The sequence below is a fragment of the Oncorhynchus gorbuscha genome, linkage group LG09 (assembly GCF_021184085.1).
Source record: "Oncorhynchus gorbuscha isolate QuinsamMale2020 ecotype Even-year linkage group LG09, OgorEven_v1.0, whole genome shotgun sequence".
NCBI classification, from domain to species: Eukaryota; Metazoa; Chordata; class Actinopteri; order Salmoniformes; family Salmonidae; genus Oncorhynchus; species Oncorhynchus gorbuscha.
The window spans coordinates 97,025,691-97,041,555 of NC_060181.1; the positions used below are offsets into that span (position 1 = coordinate 97,025,691).

The 15,865-nt window shown below is 49.4% G+C and overlaps 1 protein-coding gene across 2 annotated transcripts in view; it reads left to right on the forward strand.

Annotated features, from left to right (window-relative positions):
- dnajb2 (DnaJ heat shock protein family (Hsp40) member B2) overlaps window positions 1-15,865 on the forward strand; it is a 46,496-nt gene that overhangs the window by 13,746 nt on the left and 16,885 nt on the right. For both annotated transcript variants that reach the window (XM_046363954.1, XM_046363955.1), the window contains exons 5-9: window positions 6,880-6,996; window positions 9,465-9,566; window positions 10,232-10,367; window positions 10,528-10,598; window positions 13,256-13,585. In XM_046363954.1, the coding sequence (XP_046219910.1) occupies window positions 6,880-6,996; window positions 9,465-9,566; window positions 10,232-10,367; window positions 10,528-10,598; window positions 13,256-13,585 (756 nt within the window). The remainder of the gene's footprint in view (window positions 1-6,879; window positions 6,997-9,464; window positions 9,567-10,231; window positions 10,368-10,527; window positions 10,599-13,255; window positions 13,586-15,865) is intronic.

Below are 15,865 nucleotides of genomic sequence, written 5' to 3' on the forward strand. Positions count from 1 at the left end.
AACAGTGGGGTTAACTGGTCTAGGAACAGTGGGTTAACTGATCTAGGAACAGTGGGTTAACTGGCCTAGGAACAGTGGGTTAACTGATCTAGGAACAGTGGGTTAACTGGTCTAGGAACAGTGGGTTAACTGGTCTAGGAACAGTGGGTTAACTGGTCTAGGAACAGTGGGTTAACTGGCCTGGGAACAGTGGGTTAACTGATCTAGGAACAGTGGGTTAACTGGTCTAGGAACAGTGGGTTAACTGGTCTAGGAACAGTGGGTTAACTGATCTAGGAACAGTGGGTTAACTGGTCTAGGAACAGTGGGTTAACTGATCTAGGAACAGTGGGTTAACTGATCTAGGAACAGTGGGTTAACTGATCTAGGAACAGTGGGTTGACTGGTCTATGAACAAGGAACAGTGGGTTAACTGGTCTAGGAACAGTGGGTTAACTGGTCTAGGAACAGTGGGGTTAACTGGTCTAGGAACAGTGGGTTAACTGGTCTAGGAACAGTGGGTTAACTGGTCTAGGAACAGTGGGTTAACTGGTCTAGGAACAGTGGGTTAACTGGTCTAGGAACAGTGGGTTAACTGGTCTAGGAACAGTGGGTTAACTGGTCTAGGAACAGTGGGTTAACTGGTCTAGGAACAGTGGGTTAACTGGTCTAGGAACAGTGGGTTAACTGGTCTAGGAACAGTGGGTTAACTGGTCTAGGAACAGTGGGTTAACTGGTCTAGGAACAGTGGGTTAACTGATCTAGGAACAGTGGGTTAACTGGTCTAGGAACAGTGGGTTAACTGGCCTAGGAACAGTGGGTTAACTGATCTAGGAACAGTGGGTTAACTGATCTAGGAACAGTGGGTTAACTGGTCTAGGAACAGTGGGTTAACTGATCTAGGAACAGTGGGTTAACTGGTCTAGGAACAGTGGGTTAACTGGTCTAGGAACAGTGGGTTAACTGGTCTAGGAACAGTGGGTTAACTGGTCTAGGAACAGTGGTTTAACTGGTCTAGGAACAGTGGGTTAACTGGTCTAGGAACAGTGGGTTAACTGGTCTAGGAACAGTGGGTTAACTGATCTAGGAACAGTGGGTTAACTGATCTAGGAACAGTGGGTTAACTGGTCTAGGAACAGTGGGTTAACTGGCCTAGGAACAGTGGGTTAACTGGTCTAGGAACAGTGGGTTAACTGATCTAGGAACAGTGGGTTAACTGGTCTAGGAACAGTGGGGTTAACTGATCTAGGAACAGTGGGTTAACTGGTCTAGGAACAGTGGGTTAACTGATCTAGGAACAGTGGGTTAACTGGTCTAGGAACAGTGGGTTAACTGGTCTAGGAACAGTGGGTTAACTGATCTAGGAACAGTGGGTTAACTGGTCTAGGAACAGTGGGTTAACTGGTCTAGGAACAGTGGGTTAACTGGTCTAGGAACAGTGGGTTAACTGGTCTAGGAACAGTGGGTTAACTGGTCTAGGAACAGTGGGTTAACTGGTCTAGGAACAGTGGGTTAACTGGTCTAGGAACAGTGGGTTAACTGATCTAGGAACAGTGGGTTAACTGGTCTAGGAACAGTGGGTTAACTGGTCTAGGAACAGGGGTTAACTGGCCTAGGAACAGTGGGTTAACTGATCTAGGAACAGTGGGTTAACTGGTCTAGGAACAGTGGGTTAACTGGTCTAGGAACAGTGGGTTAACTGGTCTAGGAACAGTGGGTTAACTGATCTAGGAACAGTGGGTTAACAGGTCTAGGAACAGTGGGTTAACTGATCTGGGAACAGTGGGTTAACTGGTCTAGGAACAGTGGGTTAACTGGTCTAGGAACAGTGGGGTTAACTGATCTAGGAACAGTGGGTTAACTGATCTAGGAACAGTGGGTTAACTGGTCTAGGAACAGTGGGTTAACTGGTCTAGGAACAGTGGGTTAACTGGTCTAGGAACAGTGGGTTAACTGGTCTAGGAACAGTGGGTTAACTGGTCTAGGAACAGTGGGTTAACTGGTCTAGGAACAGTGGGTTAACTGGTCTAGGAACAGTGGGTTAACTGGTCTAGGAACAGTGGGTTAACTGATCTAGGAACAGTGGGTTAACTGGTCTAGGAACAGTGGGTTAACTGGTCTAGGAACAGTGGGTTAACTGATCTAGGAACAGTGGGTTAACTGATCTAGGAACAGTGGGTTAACTGGTCTAGGAACAGTGGGTTAACTGGTCTAGGAACAGTGGGTTAACTGGTCTAGGAACAGTGGGTTAACTGATCTAGGAACAGTGGGTTAACTGGTCTAGGAACAGTGGGTTAACTGATCTAGGAACAGTGGGTTAACTGGTCTAGGAACAGTGGGTTAACTGGTCTAGGAACAGTGGGTTAACTGATCTAGGAACAGTGGGTTAACTGGTCTAGGAACAGTGGGTTAACTGATCTAGGAACAGTGGGTTAACTGGTCTAGGAACAGTGGGTTAACTGGTCTAGGAACAGTGGGTTAACTGGTCTAGGAACAGTGGGTTAACTGGTCTAGGAACAGTGGGTTAACTGGTCTAGGAACAGTGGGTTAACTGGTCTAGGAACAGTGGGTTAACTGATCTAGGAACAGTGGGTTAACTGGTCTAGGAACAGTGGGTTAACTGATCTAGGAACAGTGGGTTAACTGGTCTAGGAACAGTGGGTTAACTGGTCTAGGAACAGTGGGTTAACTGATCTAGGAACAGTGGGTTAACTGGTCTAGGAACAGTGGGTTAACTGATCTAGGAACAGTGGGTTAACTGGTCTAGGAACATTGGGTTAACTGGTCTAGGAACAGTGGGTTAACTGGTCTAGGAACAGTGGGTTAACTGATCTAGGAACAGTGGGTTAACTGGTCTAGGAACAGTGGGTTAACTGATCTAGGAACAGTGGGTTAACTGGTCTAGGAACAGTGGGTTAACTGGTCTAGGAACAGTGGGTTAACTGATCTAGGAACAGTGGGTTAACTGGTCTAGGAACAGTGGGTTAACTGGTCTAGGAACAGTGGGTTAACTGGTCTAGGAACAGTGGGTTAACTGATCTAGGAACAGTGGGTTAACTGGTCTAGGAACAGTGGGTTAACTGATCTAGGAACAGTGGGTTAACTGGTCTAGGAACAGTGGGTTAACTGATCTAGGAACAGTGGGTTAACTGGTCTAGGAACAGTGGGTTAACTGATCTAGGAACAGTGGGTTAACTGATCTAGGAACAGTGGGTTAACTGGTCTAGGAACAGTGGGTTAACTGATCTAGGAACAGTGGGTTAACTGGTCTAGGAACAGTGGGTTAACTGATCTAGGAACAGTGGGTTAACTGGTCTAGGAACAGTGGGTTAACTGATCTAGGAACAGTGGGTTAACTGATCTAGGAACAGTGGGTTAACTGATCTAGGAACAGTGGGTTAACTGGTCTAGGAACAGTGGGTTAACTGATCTAGGAACAGTGGGTTAACTGATCTAGGAACAGTGGGTTAACTGGCCTGGGAACAGTGGGTTAACTGATCTAGGAACAGTGGGTTAACTGGCCTAGGAACAGTGGGTTAACTGGTCTAGGAACAGTGGGTTAACTGGTCTAGGAACAGTGGGTTAACTGGTCTAGGAACAGTGGGTTAACTGGTCTAGGAACAGTGGGTTAACTGATCTAGGAACAGTGGGTTAACTGGTCTAGGAACAGTGGGTTAACTGATCTAGGAACAGTGGGTTAACTGATCTAGGAACAGTGGGTTAACTGGTCTAGGAACAGTGGGTTAACTGATCTAGGAACAGTGGGTTAACTGGTCTAGGAACATTGGGTTAACTGGTCTAGGAACAGTGGGTTAACTGGTCTAGGAACAGTGGGTTAACTGATCTAGGAACAGTGGGTTAACTGGTCTAGGAACAGTGGGTTAACTGATCTAGGAACAGTGGGTTAACTGGTCTAGGAACAGTGGGTTAACTGGTCTAGGAACAGTGGGTTAACTGATCTAGGAACAGTGGGTTAACTGGTCTAGGAACAGTGGGTTACCTGGTCTAGGAACAGTGGGTTAACTGGTCTAGGAACAGTGGGTTAACTGACTAGGAACAGTGGGTTAACTGGTCTAGGAACAGTGGGTTAACTGATCTAGGAACAGTGGGTTAACTGGTCTAGGAACAGTGGGTTAACTGATCTAGGAACAGTGGGTTAACTGGTCTAGGAACAGTGGGTTAACTGATCTAGGAACAGTGGGTTAACTGATCTAGGAACAGTGGGTTAACTGGTCTAGGAACAGTGGGTTAACTGGTCTAGGAACAGTGGGTTAACTGGTCTAGGAACAGTGGGTTAACTGATCTAGGAACAGTGGGTTAACTGGTCTAGGAACAGTGGGTTAACTGATCTAGGAACAGTGGGTTAACTGATCTAGGAACAGTGGGTTAACTGATCTAGGAACAGTGGGTTAACTGGTCTAGGAACAGTGGGTTAACTGGTCTAGGAACAGTGGGTTAACCTAGGAACAGTGGGTTAACTGGCCAGGAACAGTGGGTTAACTGATCTAGGAACAGTGGGTTAACCAGGAACAGTGGGTTAACTGGTCTAGGAACCTGGTCCAGTGGGTTAACTGGTCTAGGAACAGTGGGTTAACTGGTCTAGGAACAGTGGGTTAACTGATCAGGAACAGTGGGTTAACTGGTCTAGGAACAGTGGGTTAACTGATCAGGAACAGTGGGTTAACTGATCTAGGAACAGTGGGTTAACTGATCTAGGAACAGTGGGTTAACTGGTCTAGGAACAGTGGGTTAACCAGGAACAGTGGGTTAACTGATCTAGGAACAGTGGGTTAACTGATCTAGGAACAGTGGGTTAACTGATCTAGGAACAGTGGGTTAACTGATCTAGGAACAGTGGGTTAACAGCCTTGTTCAGGGGCAGAACACAGATTTGTACCTTGTCAGTTCAGGGGAATTGAGCTTGAACCTTCGGTTCCAAGTCCAACACTCTAACCACTAGGTTACCTGCCAGCCCTACACTCTAACCACTAGGCCACCTGCCGCCTCTACACTCTAACCACTAGGTTACCTGCCAGCCCTACACTCTAACCACTAGGTTACCTGCCAGCCCTACACTCTAACCACTAGGTTACCTGCCAGCCCTACACTCTAACCACTAGGTTACCTGCCAGCCCTACACTCTAACCACTAGGTTACCTGCCAGCCCTACACTGTAACCACTAGGTTACCTGCCAGCCCTACACTCTAACCACTAGGCTACCTGCCATCCCTACACTCTAACCACTAGGCCACCTGCCGCCTCTACACTCTAACCACTAGGTTACCTGCCAGCCCTACACTCTAACCACTAGGTTACCTGCCAGCCCTACACTCTAACCACTAGGTTACCTGCCAGCCCTACACTCTAACCACTAGGTTACCTGCCAGCCCTACACTCTAACCACTAGGTTACCTGCCAGCCCTACACTCTAACCACTAGGCCACCTGCCACCCCTACACTCTAACCACTAGGCTACCTGCCGCCCCTACACTCTAACCACTAGGTTACCTGCCAGCCCTACACTCTAACCACTAGGTTACCTGCCAGCCCTACACTCTAACCACTAGGTTACCTGCCAGCCCTACACTCTAACCACTAGGCCACCTGCCGCCTCTACACTCTAACCACTAGGTTACCTGCCATCCCTACACTCTAACCACTAGGCCACCTGCCGCCTCTACACTCTAACCACTAGGTTACCTGCCAGCCCTACACTCTAACCACTAGGTTACCTGCCAGCCCTACACTCTAACCACTAGGTTACCTGCCAGCCCTACACTCTAACCACTAGGTTACCTGCCAGCCCTACACTCTAACCACTAGGTTACCTGCCAGCCCTACACTCTAACCACTAGGTTACCTGCCAGCCCTACACTCTAACCACTAGGTTACCTGCCAGCCCTACACTCTAACCACTAGGTTACCTGCCAGCCCTACACTCTAACCACTAGGTTACCTGCCAGCCCTACACTCTAACCACTAGGTTACCTGCCAGCCCTACACTCTAACCACTAGGTTACCTGCCAGCCCTACACTCTAACCACTAGGTTACCTGCCAGCCCTACACTCTAACCACTAGGTTACCTGCCACCCCTACACTCTAACCACTAGGTTACCTGCCAGCCCTACACTCTAACCACTAGGTTACCTGCCAGCCCTACACTCTAACCACTAGGTTACCTGCCAGCCCTACACTCTAACCACTAGGTTACCTGCCAGCCCTACACTCTAACCACTAGGTTACCTGCCAGCCCTACACTCTAACCACTAGGTTACCTGCCAGCCCTACACTCTACCCACTAGGCTACCTGCCAGCCCTACACTCTAACCACTAGGTTACCTGCCAGCCCTACACTCTAACCACTAGGTTACCTGCCAGCCCTACACTCTAACCACTAGGTTACCTGCCAGCCCTACACTCTAACCACTAGGTTACCTGCCAGCCCTACACTCTAACCACTAGGTTACCTGCCAGCCCAAAGGTTCATGTTAAATTGACTGTAGGTATGTGATCAGTTGTTATTGAGAAGTGTCAAATAAATGCATCTACGCACTTATACGTTGATATGCAGGCTCTATTCTTTTTTAAAAATCTAGGTATCTTTATTCATGTAGTTTACTCATCTCTGTTTCCCTATGACAGTGTCGAAGTAGTAACCTGTCCAGTAGATGGCGACGTGCCTGTTCAAATCACAGAAAGGGCAGATTATGGCATCTGGATCAAAATGATCCTATCTGATTATTTTCTGAAAAATAACAAATAAATAAAAAAGTCTGTCAAGTTTTATAGAGTTGTCTACAATTACATAATCCATTCTGTTCTGTTTTTGATCAACAATGTTGGTAGTGTCCATATTAATCAATCAAAATGTATCCCTTCTCTCCCTCCCTCCCACCAGGCTCCAGTAGCCATCCCACTCCAGAAGACTTCCCAGGGTTCACCTTTACATTCCGGAGTCCAGAGGAAGTGTTTCAGGAATTCTTTGGAGGCCAGGATCCTTTTGCAAATTTCTTCGGTGGGTCTGACCAATATCCTACGTCTTTATGTGTTCCTTAGTAGAGGCTAAATCTGACCGGGAAACCAGTCCGTAGGGGAATCGCAGCAGTTCACACAAAGCAGAACACTACCTGCTTCTTCTATGTTTCATAGTCTCTCTGTTATCACTGTCCTCATAGTCTCTCTGTTATCACTGTCCTCATAGTCTCTCTGTTATCACTGTCCTCATAGTCTCTCTGTTATCACTGTCCTCATAGTCTCTCTGTTATCACTGTCCTCATAGTCTCTCTGTTATCACTGTCCTCATAGTCTCTCTGTTGTCACTGTCCTCATAGTCTCTCTGTTATCACTGTCCTCATAGTCTCTCTGTTATCACTGTCCTCATAGTCTCTCTGTTATCACTGTCCTCATAGTCTCTCTGTTATCACTGTCCTCATAGTCTCTCTGTTGTCACTGTCCTCATAGTCTCTCTGTTGTCACTGTCCTCATAGTCTCTCTGTTATCACTGTCCTCATAGTCTCTCTGTTGTCACTGTCCTCATAGTCTCTCTGTTGTCACTGTCCTCATAGTCTCTCTGTTGTCACTGTCCTCATAGTCTCTCTGTTATCACTGTCCTCATAGTCTCTCTGTTATCACTGTCCTCATAGTCTCTCTGTTGTCACTGTCCTCATAGTCTCTCTGTTGTCACTGTCCTCATAGTCTCTCTGTTATCACTGTCCTCATAGTCTCTCTGTTGTCACTGTCCTCATAGTCTCTCTGTTGTCACTGTCCTCATAGTCTCTCTGTTGTCACTGTCCTCATAGTCTCTCTGTTATCACTGTCCCATAGTCTCTCTGTTGTCACTGTCCTCATAGTCTCTCTGTTATCACTGTCCTCATAGTCTCTCTGTTATCACTGTCCTCATAGTCTCTCTGTTATCACTGTCCTCATAGTCTCTCTGTTATCACTGTCCTCGTAGTCTCTCTGTTATCACTGTCCTCATAGTCTCTCTGTTATCACTGTCCTCATAGTCTCTCTGTTATCACTGTCCTCGTAGTCTCTCTGTTATCACTGTCCTCATAGTCTCTCTGTTATCACTGTCCTCATAGTCTCTCTGTTATCACTGTCCTCATAGTCTCTCTGTTATCACTGTCCTCATAGTCTCTCTGTTATCACTGTCCGCATAGTCTCTCTGTTATCACTGTCCACATAGTCTCTCTGTTATCACTGTCCTCATAGTCTCTCTGTTATCACTGTCCTCATAGTCTCTCTGTTATCACTGTCCTCATAGTCTCTCTGTTATCACTGTCCTCATAGTCTCCCTGTTATCACTGTCCTCATAGTCTCCCTGTTATCACTGTCCGCATAGTCTCTCTGTTATCACTGTCCTCATAGTCTCTCTGTTATCACTGTTATCACTGTCCTAGTCTCTCTGTTATCAGTCTCAGTCTCTCTGTTATCACTGTCCACATAGTCTCTCTGTTATCACTGTCCACATAGTCTCTCTGTTATCACTGTCCTCATAGTCTCTCTGTTATCACTGTCCTCATAGTCTCTGTTATCACTGTCCTCATAGTCTCTGTTATCACTGTCCTCATAGTCTCCCTGTTATCACTGTCCTCATAGTCTCCCTGTTATCACTGTCCTCAGTATCTCTGTTATCACTGTCCACATAGTCTCTGTTATCACTGTCCTCATAGTCTCTGTTATCACTGTCCTCATAGTCTCTGTTATCACTGTCCACATAGTCTCTGTTATCACTGTCCTCAGTATCTCTGTTATCACTGTCCACATAGTCTCTGTTATCACTGTCCTCATAGTCTCTGTTATCACTGTCCACATAGTCTCTGTTATCACTGTCCTCAGTATCTCTGTTATCACTGTCCTCATAGTCTCTCTGTTATCACTGTCCTCATAGTCTCTCTGTTATCACTGTCCTCATAGTCTCTCTGTTATCACTGTCCTCATAGTCTCTCTGTTATCACTGTCCACATAGTCTCTCTGTTATCACTGTCCTCATAGTCTCTCTGTTATCACTGTCCTCAGTCTCTCTGTTATCACTGTCCTCATAGTCTCTCTGTTATCACTGTCCTCAGTCTCTCTGTTATCACTGTCCTCAGTCTCTCTGTTATCACTGTCCCCGTAGTCTCTCTGTTATCACTGTCCTCGTAGTCTCTCTGTTATCACTGTCCTCAGTCTCTCTGTTATCACTGTCCTCATAGTCTCTCTGTTATCTCTGTCCTCATAGTCTCTCTGTTATCACTGTCCTCTTAGTCTCTCTGTTATCTCTGTCGTCATAGTCTCTCTGTTATCTCTGTCGTCATAGTCTCTCTGTTATCTCTGTCGTCATAGTCTCTCTGTTATCTCTGTCGTCATAGTCTCTCTGTTATCTCTGTCGTCATAGTCTCTCTGTTATCTCTGTCGTCATAGTCTCTCTGTTATCTCTGTCGTCATAGTCTCTCTGTTATCTCTGTCGTCATAGTCTCTCTGTTATCTCTGTCCTCTCAGATGACTTTGCCTTCGGAGGAGGGATGCACAGTGGCTTCCATGGACATCCTGGCACTTCGAGGCTCGGCCCAAGCCGGTTTTTCTCCTTCCCCTCTGCTGGAGGTCCGTAATAAAACAATATCTGGATCCCAAATGTCACCCTATTCCCTATGTAGTGCACTACGTTCGACTGCGCTGATAGGGCTCTGGTCAAAACTAGTGCACTATGTAGAGAATAGGGTGTCATTTGGGACACAATTCTATAATAAGATGGTTTGAACACATATATTACACAGTTACAACACAATTCTATCAGCTCCAGTCACAGTATAGTTTATCTGACTGGTCCTCTTCCTCCCTCCTTCACAGTGCATGACTTCCCCTCTTCCTCCCTCCTTCACAGTGCATGACTTCCCCTCTTCCTCCCTCCTTCACAGTGCATGACTTAACCTCTTCCTCCTCCTTCCTCCTTCACAGTGCATGACTTCACCTCTTCCTCCTCCTCCCTCCTTCACAGTGCATGACTTCCCCTCTTCCTCCCTCCTTCACAGTGCATGACTTCACCTCTTCCTCCCTCCTTCACAGTGCATGACTTCACTTCTTCCTCTTCCTCCCTCCTTCACAGTGCACGACTTCACCTCTTCCTCGTCCTCCTCCCTCTTTCACAGTGCACGACTTCACCTCTTCCTCGTCCTCCTCCCTCTTTCACAGTGCACGACTTCACCTCTTCCTCATCCTCCTCCCTCTTTCACAGTGCACGACTTCACCTCTTCCTCCCTCTTTCACAGTGCACGACTTCACCTCTTCCTCGTCCTCCATGGCTGGAATGGATTGGGTGGACAGCATCGGAGGAGGGATGGGGAATTTCAAGTCTGTCTCCACCTCTACGCGTGTCATCAACGGCAAACGCACCGCCACCAAGAAGTCAGTAAATCTGCATCCCAATTTGCACCATAAACCCTATTTAGTGTAAAACAAATGGTACCATTTGTTCCAGTGTTTGTGTCTCTGCATGGTCATGTGAGGGGAAACAGGTTCCCTAAATATGACGATATGGGCGGTGACTGACTGTTCTTGTCAACAGGATCAAAGAAAACGGTCAGGAGAGAACAGAGATCGAGGAAGACGGGGTCTTGAAGACGGTGCTCATCAATGGTAATCCATCCTCCCCGTGTCCCTCCCTCCCCTCATTCAGTCCCCAGTCAACTGTTCCTGACTAGCTGTGTCTGGGTTATTCTTCCTCCTGTCTCCCTCCTAACCCCCTCCTGTCTCTCTCCTGTCCCCCTCCTAACCCCCTCCTGTCCCCCTCCTGTCCCCCTCCTAACCCCCTCCTAACCACCTCCTAACTCAGGACTACCTGACATGATGACTCCTTGCTGTCCCCAGTCCACCTGGTTGTGCTGCTGCTCCAGTTTCAACTGTTCTGCCTTATTATTATCTGACCCTGCTGGTCATTTATGAACATTTTAACATCTTGGCCATGTTCTGTTATAATCTCCATCCGGCACAGCCAGAAGAGGACTGGCCACCCCACATAGCCTGGTTCCTCTCTAGGTTTCTTCCTAGGTTTTGGCCTTTCTAGGGAGTTTTTCCTAGCCACCGTGCTTCTACACCTCCATTGCTTGCTGTTTGGGGTTTTAGGCTGGGTTTCTGTACAGCACTTTGAGATATCAGCTGATGTACGAAGGGCTATATAAATACATTTGATTTGATTACTAACCCCCTCATGTCCCCCTCCTAACCTCCTCCTGTCTCCCTCCTAAACCCCTCCTAACCACCTCCTGTCCCCCTCCTGTCCCCCCTCCTAACACCCTCCTGTCCCCCTCCTGTCCCCCTCCTAACCCCCTCCTGTCTCTCTCCTGTCCCCCTCCTAACCCTCTCCTGTCCCCCTCCTAACCCCCTCCTAACTCCCCCTGTCCACCTCCTAACCCCTCCTGTCTCTCTCCTGTCCCCCTCCTAACACCCTCCTGTCCCCTTCCTAACCCCCTCCTAACTCCCTCCTGTCCACCTCCTAACCCCCTCCTAACCACCTCCTAACCCCTCCTAACTCCCTCCTGTCCCCCTCCTAACCCCTCCTGTCCCCCTCCTAACCCCCTCCTAACACCCTCCTGTCCCCCTCCTAACACCCTCCTGTCCCCTCCTAACTCCCTCCTGTCCCCTCCTGTCCCCCTCCTAACCCCCTCCTAACCCCCTCCTAACTCCCTCCTAACTCCCTCCTAACTCCCTCCTAACTCCCTCCTAACTCCCTCCTGTCCCCCTCCTAACTCCCCCTCCACCTCCTAACCCCCTCCTGTCTCCCCTGTCCCCCTCCTAACACCCTCCTGTCCCCTTCCTAACCCCCTCCTAACTCCCTCCTGTCCACCTCCTAACCCCCTCCTGTCCACCTCCTAACCCCTCCTAACTCCCTCCTGTCCCCCTCCTAACTCCCTCCTGTCCCCCTCCTAACCCCCTCCTGTCCCCCTCCCCCTCCTGTCCCCCTCCTAACTCCCTCCTGTCCCCCTCCTAACCCCCTCCTAACCCCCTCCTAACCCCCTCCTAACCCCCTCCTAACTCCCTCCTAACTCCCTCCTAACTCCCTCCTAACTCCCTCCTAACTCCCTCCTAACTCCCTCCTAACTCCCTCCTAACTCCCTCCTGTCCCCCTCCTAACTCCCCCTGTCCCCCTCCTAACACCATCCTGTCCCCCCTAACCCCCTCCTGTCCCCCTCCTAACCCTTTCCTGTCCCCCTCCTAACACCCTCCTGTCCCCCTCCCTCCCTCCTGTCCCCCTCCTAACCCCCTCCTAACTCCCTCCTAACCCTCCTAACTCCCTCCTAACTCCCTCCTAACTCCCTCCTAACTCCCTCCTAACTCCCTCCTAACTCCCTCCTAACTCCCTCCTGTCCCCCTCCTAACCCTCCCCTGTCCCCTCCTAACCCTCCCCTGTCCCCTAACCCTCCCCTGTCCCCCTCCTAACCCCCTCCTGTCCCCCTCCTAACCCTTTCCTGTCCCCCTCCTAACCCTTTCCTGTCCCCCTCCTAACACCCTCCTGTCCCCCTCCTCCCCCTCCTAACTCCCTCCTGTCCCCCTCCTGTCCCCCCCTCCTAACTCCCTCCTCCTAACTCCCTCCTAACTCCTAACTCCCTCCTGTCCCCCTCCTAACCCCCTCCCCCTCCTAACCCTCCCCTGTCCCCCTCCTAACACCATCCTGTCCCCCTCCTAACACCATCCTGTCCCCCTCCTAACCCTTTCCTGTCCCCCTCCTAAAACCCTCCTGTCCCCCTCCTAACCCTCCCCCTCCTAACCCCCTCCTACCCCCTCCTGTCCCCCTCCTAACCCCCTCCTGTCCTCCTGTCCCCCTCCTAACCCTCTCCTGTCCCCTCCTAACCCCCTCCTGTCCCCCTCCTAACCCCCTCCTGTCCACCTCCTAACCCCCTCCTGTCCCCCTCCTAACCCCCTCCTGTCCCCCTCCTAACCCCCTCCTCTCCCCCTCCTAACCCCCTCCTGTCCACCTCCTAACCCCCTCCTGTCCCCCTCCTAACCCTTTCCTGTCTCCCTCCTAACACCCTCCTGTCCCCCTCCTAACCCCCTCCTAACCCTCTCCTGTCCCCCTCCTAACCCTCTCCTGTCCACCTCCTAACCCCTTCCTGTCCACCTCCTAACCCCTTCCTGTCCACCTCCTATCCCCTCCTGTCCCCCTCCTAACCCCCTCCTAAACCCCTCCTAACCCCCTCCTAAACCCCTCCTAACCCCCTCCTAAACCCCTCCTCTCCCCCTCCTAACCCCCTCCTGTCCACCTCCTAACCCCCTCCTGTCCCCCTCCTTTCCCCCAGGTGTGGAGGATGAGTTGGCCTTGGCTCTGGAGCTCAGCAAGAGAGACAGCCTGCCCCCTAGCCAACCCTCACAGACTCCCAGGCAACACCTTCAGCAGCAGGCAGAGCGGGCATTACCTGTGGAGCTCCAGACCCATCCACACCGACCCGGCTCCGGCCCCCGGTCTATGGCCCAGCGCTCCTTCAGCTCAGCCCCCTACTTCCACTACCCTGACGTCCCCAGGGAGGAAGAGGATGATGATGAAGATCTCCAGATGGCCCTGGCCTACAGCCTGTCTGAGATGGAGGCCCAGCAGAGAGCGTCGGCTTCAGCACCAGATGTCATCTCAGGTGCTGGGGGTGTGGTGATGGTAGAGGTTGGGGGTGAGGCGGGGGTTGGGGTGGGGAGAGTGGTCCTAGACCTTGGCCCAGGCCAGTCAACAGCACCAAAGAAGAGGTCAGGGTCAGGGGACATGTCACCACACAGCAGCCCCTCTCCACTGGACCACAGGGGGCTCCTCAACCACCTCCAGGAGCAGGGAGCCACTGAGGAGCCGGCTGCTAAAACCACCAGCAGCACCACTGTGAAAAATAAAAAGTGTGGTTGTATGGTGTGTTGAGTGTGTGAGTGTGTGAGTGTGTGAGTGTGTGAGTGTGTGAGTGTGTGAGTGTGTGAGTGTGTATGAGTGTGTGAGTGTGTATGAGTGTGACTGTGAGTGTGAGTGAGTGTATGTGTGAGTGTGAGTGTATGGTGAGTGTGAGTATATGGTGAGTGTGAGTATATGGTGAGTGTGAGTATATGGTTAGTGTGAGAATATGGTGAGTGTGAGTATATGGTGAGTGTGTGGTGAGTGTGTGGTGAGTGAGAGTGTGAGTGTGTGTGGTGAGTGTGTGGTGAGTGAGAGTGTGAGTGTGTGTGGTGAGTGTGTGGTGAGTGAGAGTGTGAGTGTGTGTGGTGAGTGTGTGGTGTGTGTGTGAGTGAGTGTATGGAGTGTGTGTGGTGTGTGTGGTGAGTGAGTGAGTGTGTGTGTGAGTGTGTGTGTTCTCAGAGATCAAACTCTACTCCAGTGTTTATGTGATTCTGCCCTTTCTGAAGTGTGTGCCATGCCTTGGCCCATTAGATGTATATAGAGCTGTCCGAGGGCCTTGTACAGTGTTGTTGTGTTGTGACTGCCTTGGCCCATTAGATGTATATAGAGCTGTCCGAGAGCCTTGCTGTGTTCTCTCAGATGGCCACTTTTCACAATGTAGCCAAACCAGCCAATAAATCTACAATGATCCCAGTTTACAGTATGTCTGTATATCAAGTCTGGGGGTTTATAACATAATGTGTTCATGCGCCAAGTCCACAGTCCCTTTTCTAAAGGAGCGTAGAAATAGAATGTCTATGAGTTTACCTGTCACAATGCCGTGGTCAGACGGGCTTTTCCCCCTTTCTACTCATTCTATTTCTAGGAGTTGGATAGAATTCACTAGGAACAAAAACGTGCCTCGCGCTTTTATTGTCACGTGCACATGTTTAAAAAAAATCTTTACATTTATTTTCTCATTTTACCCCCTATTTATGGTATCCAATTGTTAGTAGTTACGATCTTTTCTCATTGCTACAACTCCCGTACGGTCTCGGGAGAGACGAAGGTCGAGAGACATGCGTCCTCCGATGCACGACCCAACCAAGCCGCACTGCTTCTTAACACAGCGCGCATCCAACCCGGAAGCCAGCCGCACAAATGTGTCAGAGGAAACACCGTGCTCCTGGCGACCTGGTTAGCGTGCACTGCGCCCGGCCCACCACAGGAGTCGCTAGTGTGCGATGAGACAAGAATATCCCTGCCGGCCAAACCCTCCCCTAACATGAACGACGCTAGGCCAATTGGACCTCCCGGTCGCGGCCGGCTGCAGCAGAGCCTGGGCTCGAACCCGGAGTCTCTGGTGGTACAGCTAGCACTGCGATGCAGGTGCCTGAGACCACTGCACCACCCGGGAGGCCACGTGCACACATTTGATTGTCACGTGCACACGTTTTATTGTCAAGTGCACAAGTACAGTGAAATGCTTAACTTCTTGCGTCGAGCCATCCCGGATCCGGGATCGTGACTACAGCCTCAAGTCCATTACCATAACGCAACGTTAACTATTCATGAAAATCTAAAATGAAATTAAATCAATATGCTAGCTCTCAAGCTTAGCCTTTTGTTAACAACACTGTCATCTCAGATTTTCAAAAATATGCTTCTCAACCATAGCAAAACAAGCATTTGTGTAACAGCATTGATAGTTAGCATAGCATTTAGCGTTAGCATTCAGCAGGCAACATTTTCACAAAAACCAGAAAAGCATTCAAATAAAATAATTTACCTTTGAAGAACTTCGGATGTTTTTAATGAGGAGACTCTCAGTTAGATAGCAAATGTTCAGTTTTTCCTGAAAGATTATTTGTTTAGGAGAAATCGCTCCATTTTGTGCGTCACGTTTAGCTATGAAAAAAACCTGTATACAGGATTGTGTAAATCTATCCGCAAGCTCATTAGCATAACACAACGTTAACTATTCATGAAAATCGCAAATGAAATGAAATCAATATGCTAGCTCTCAAGCTTAGCCTTTTGTTAACAAAACTGTCATCTCAGA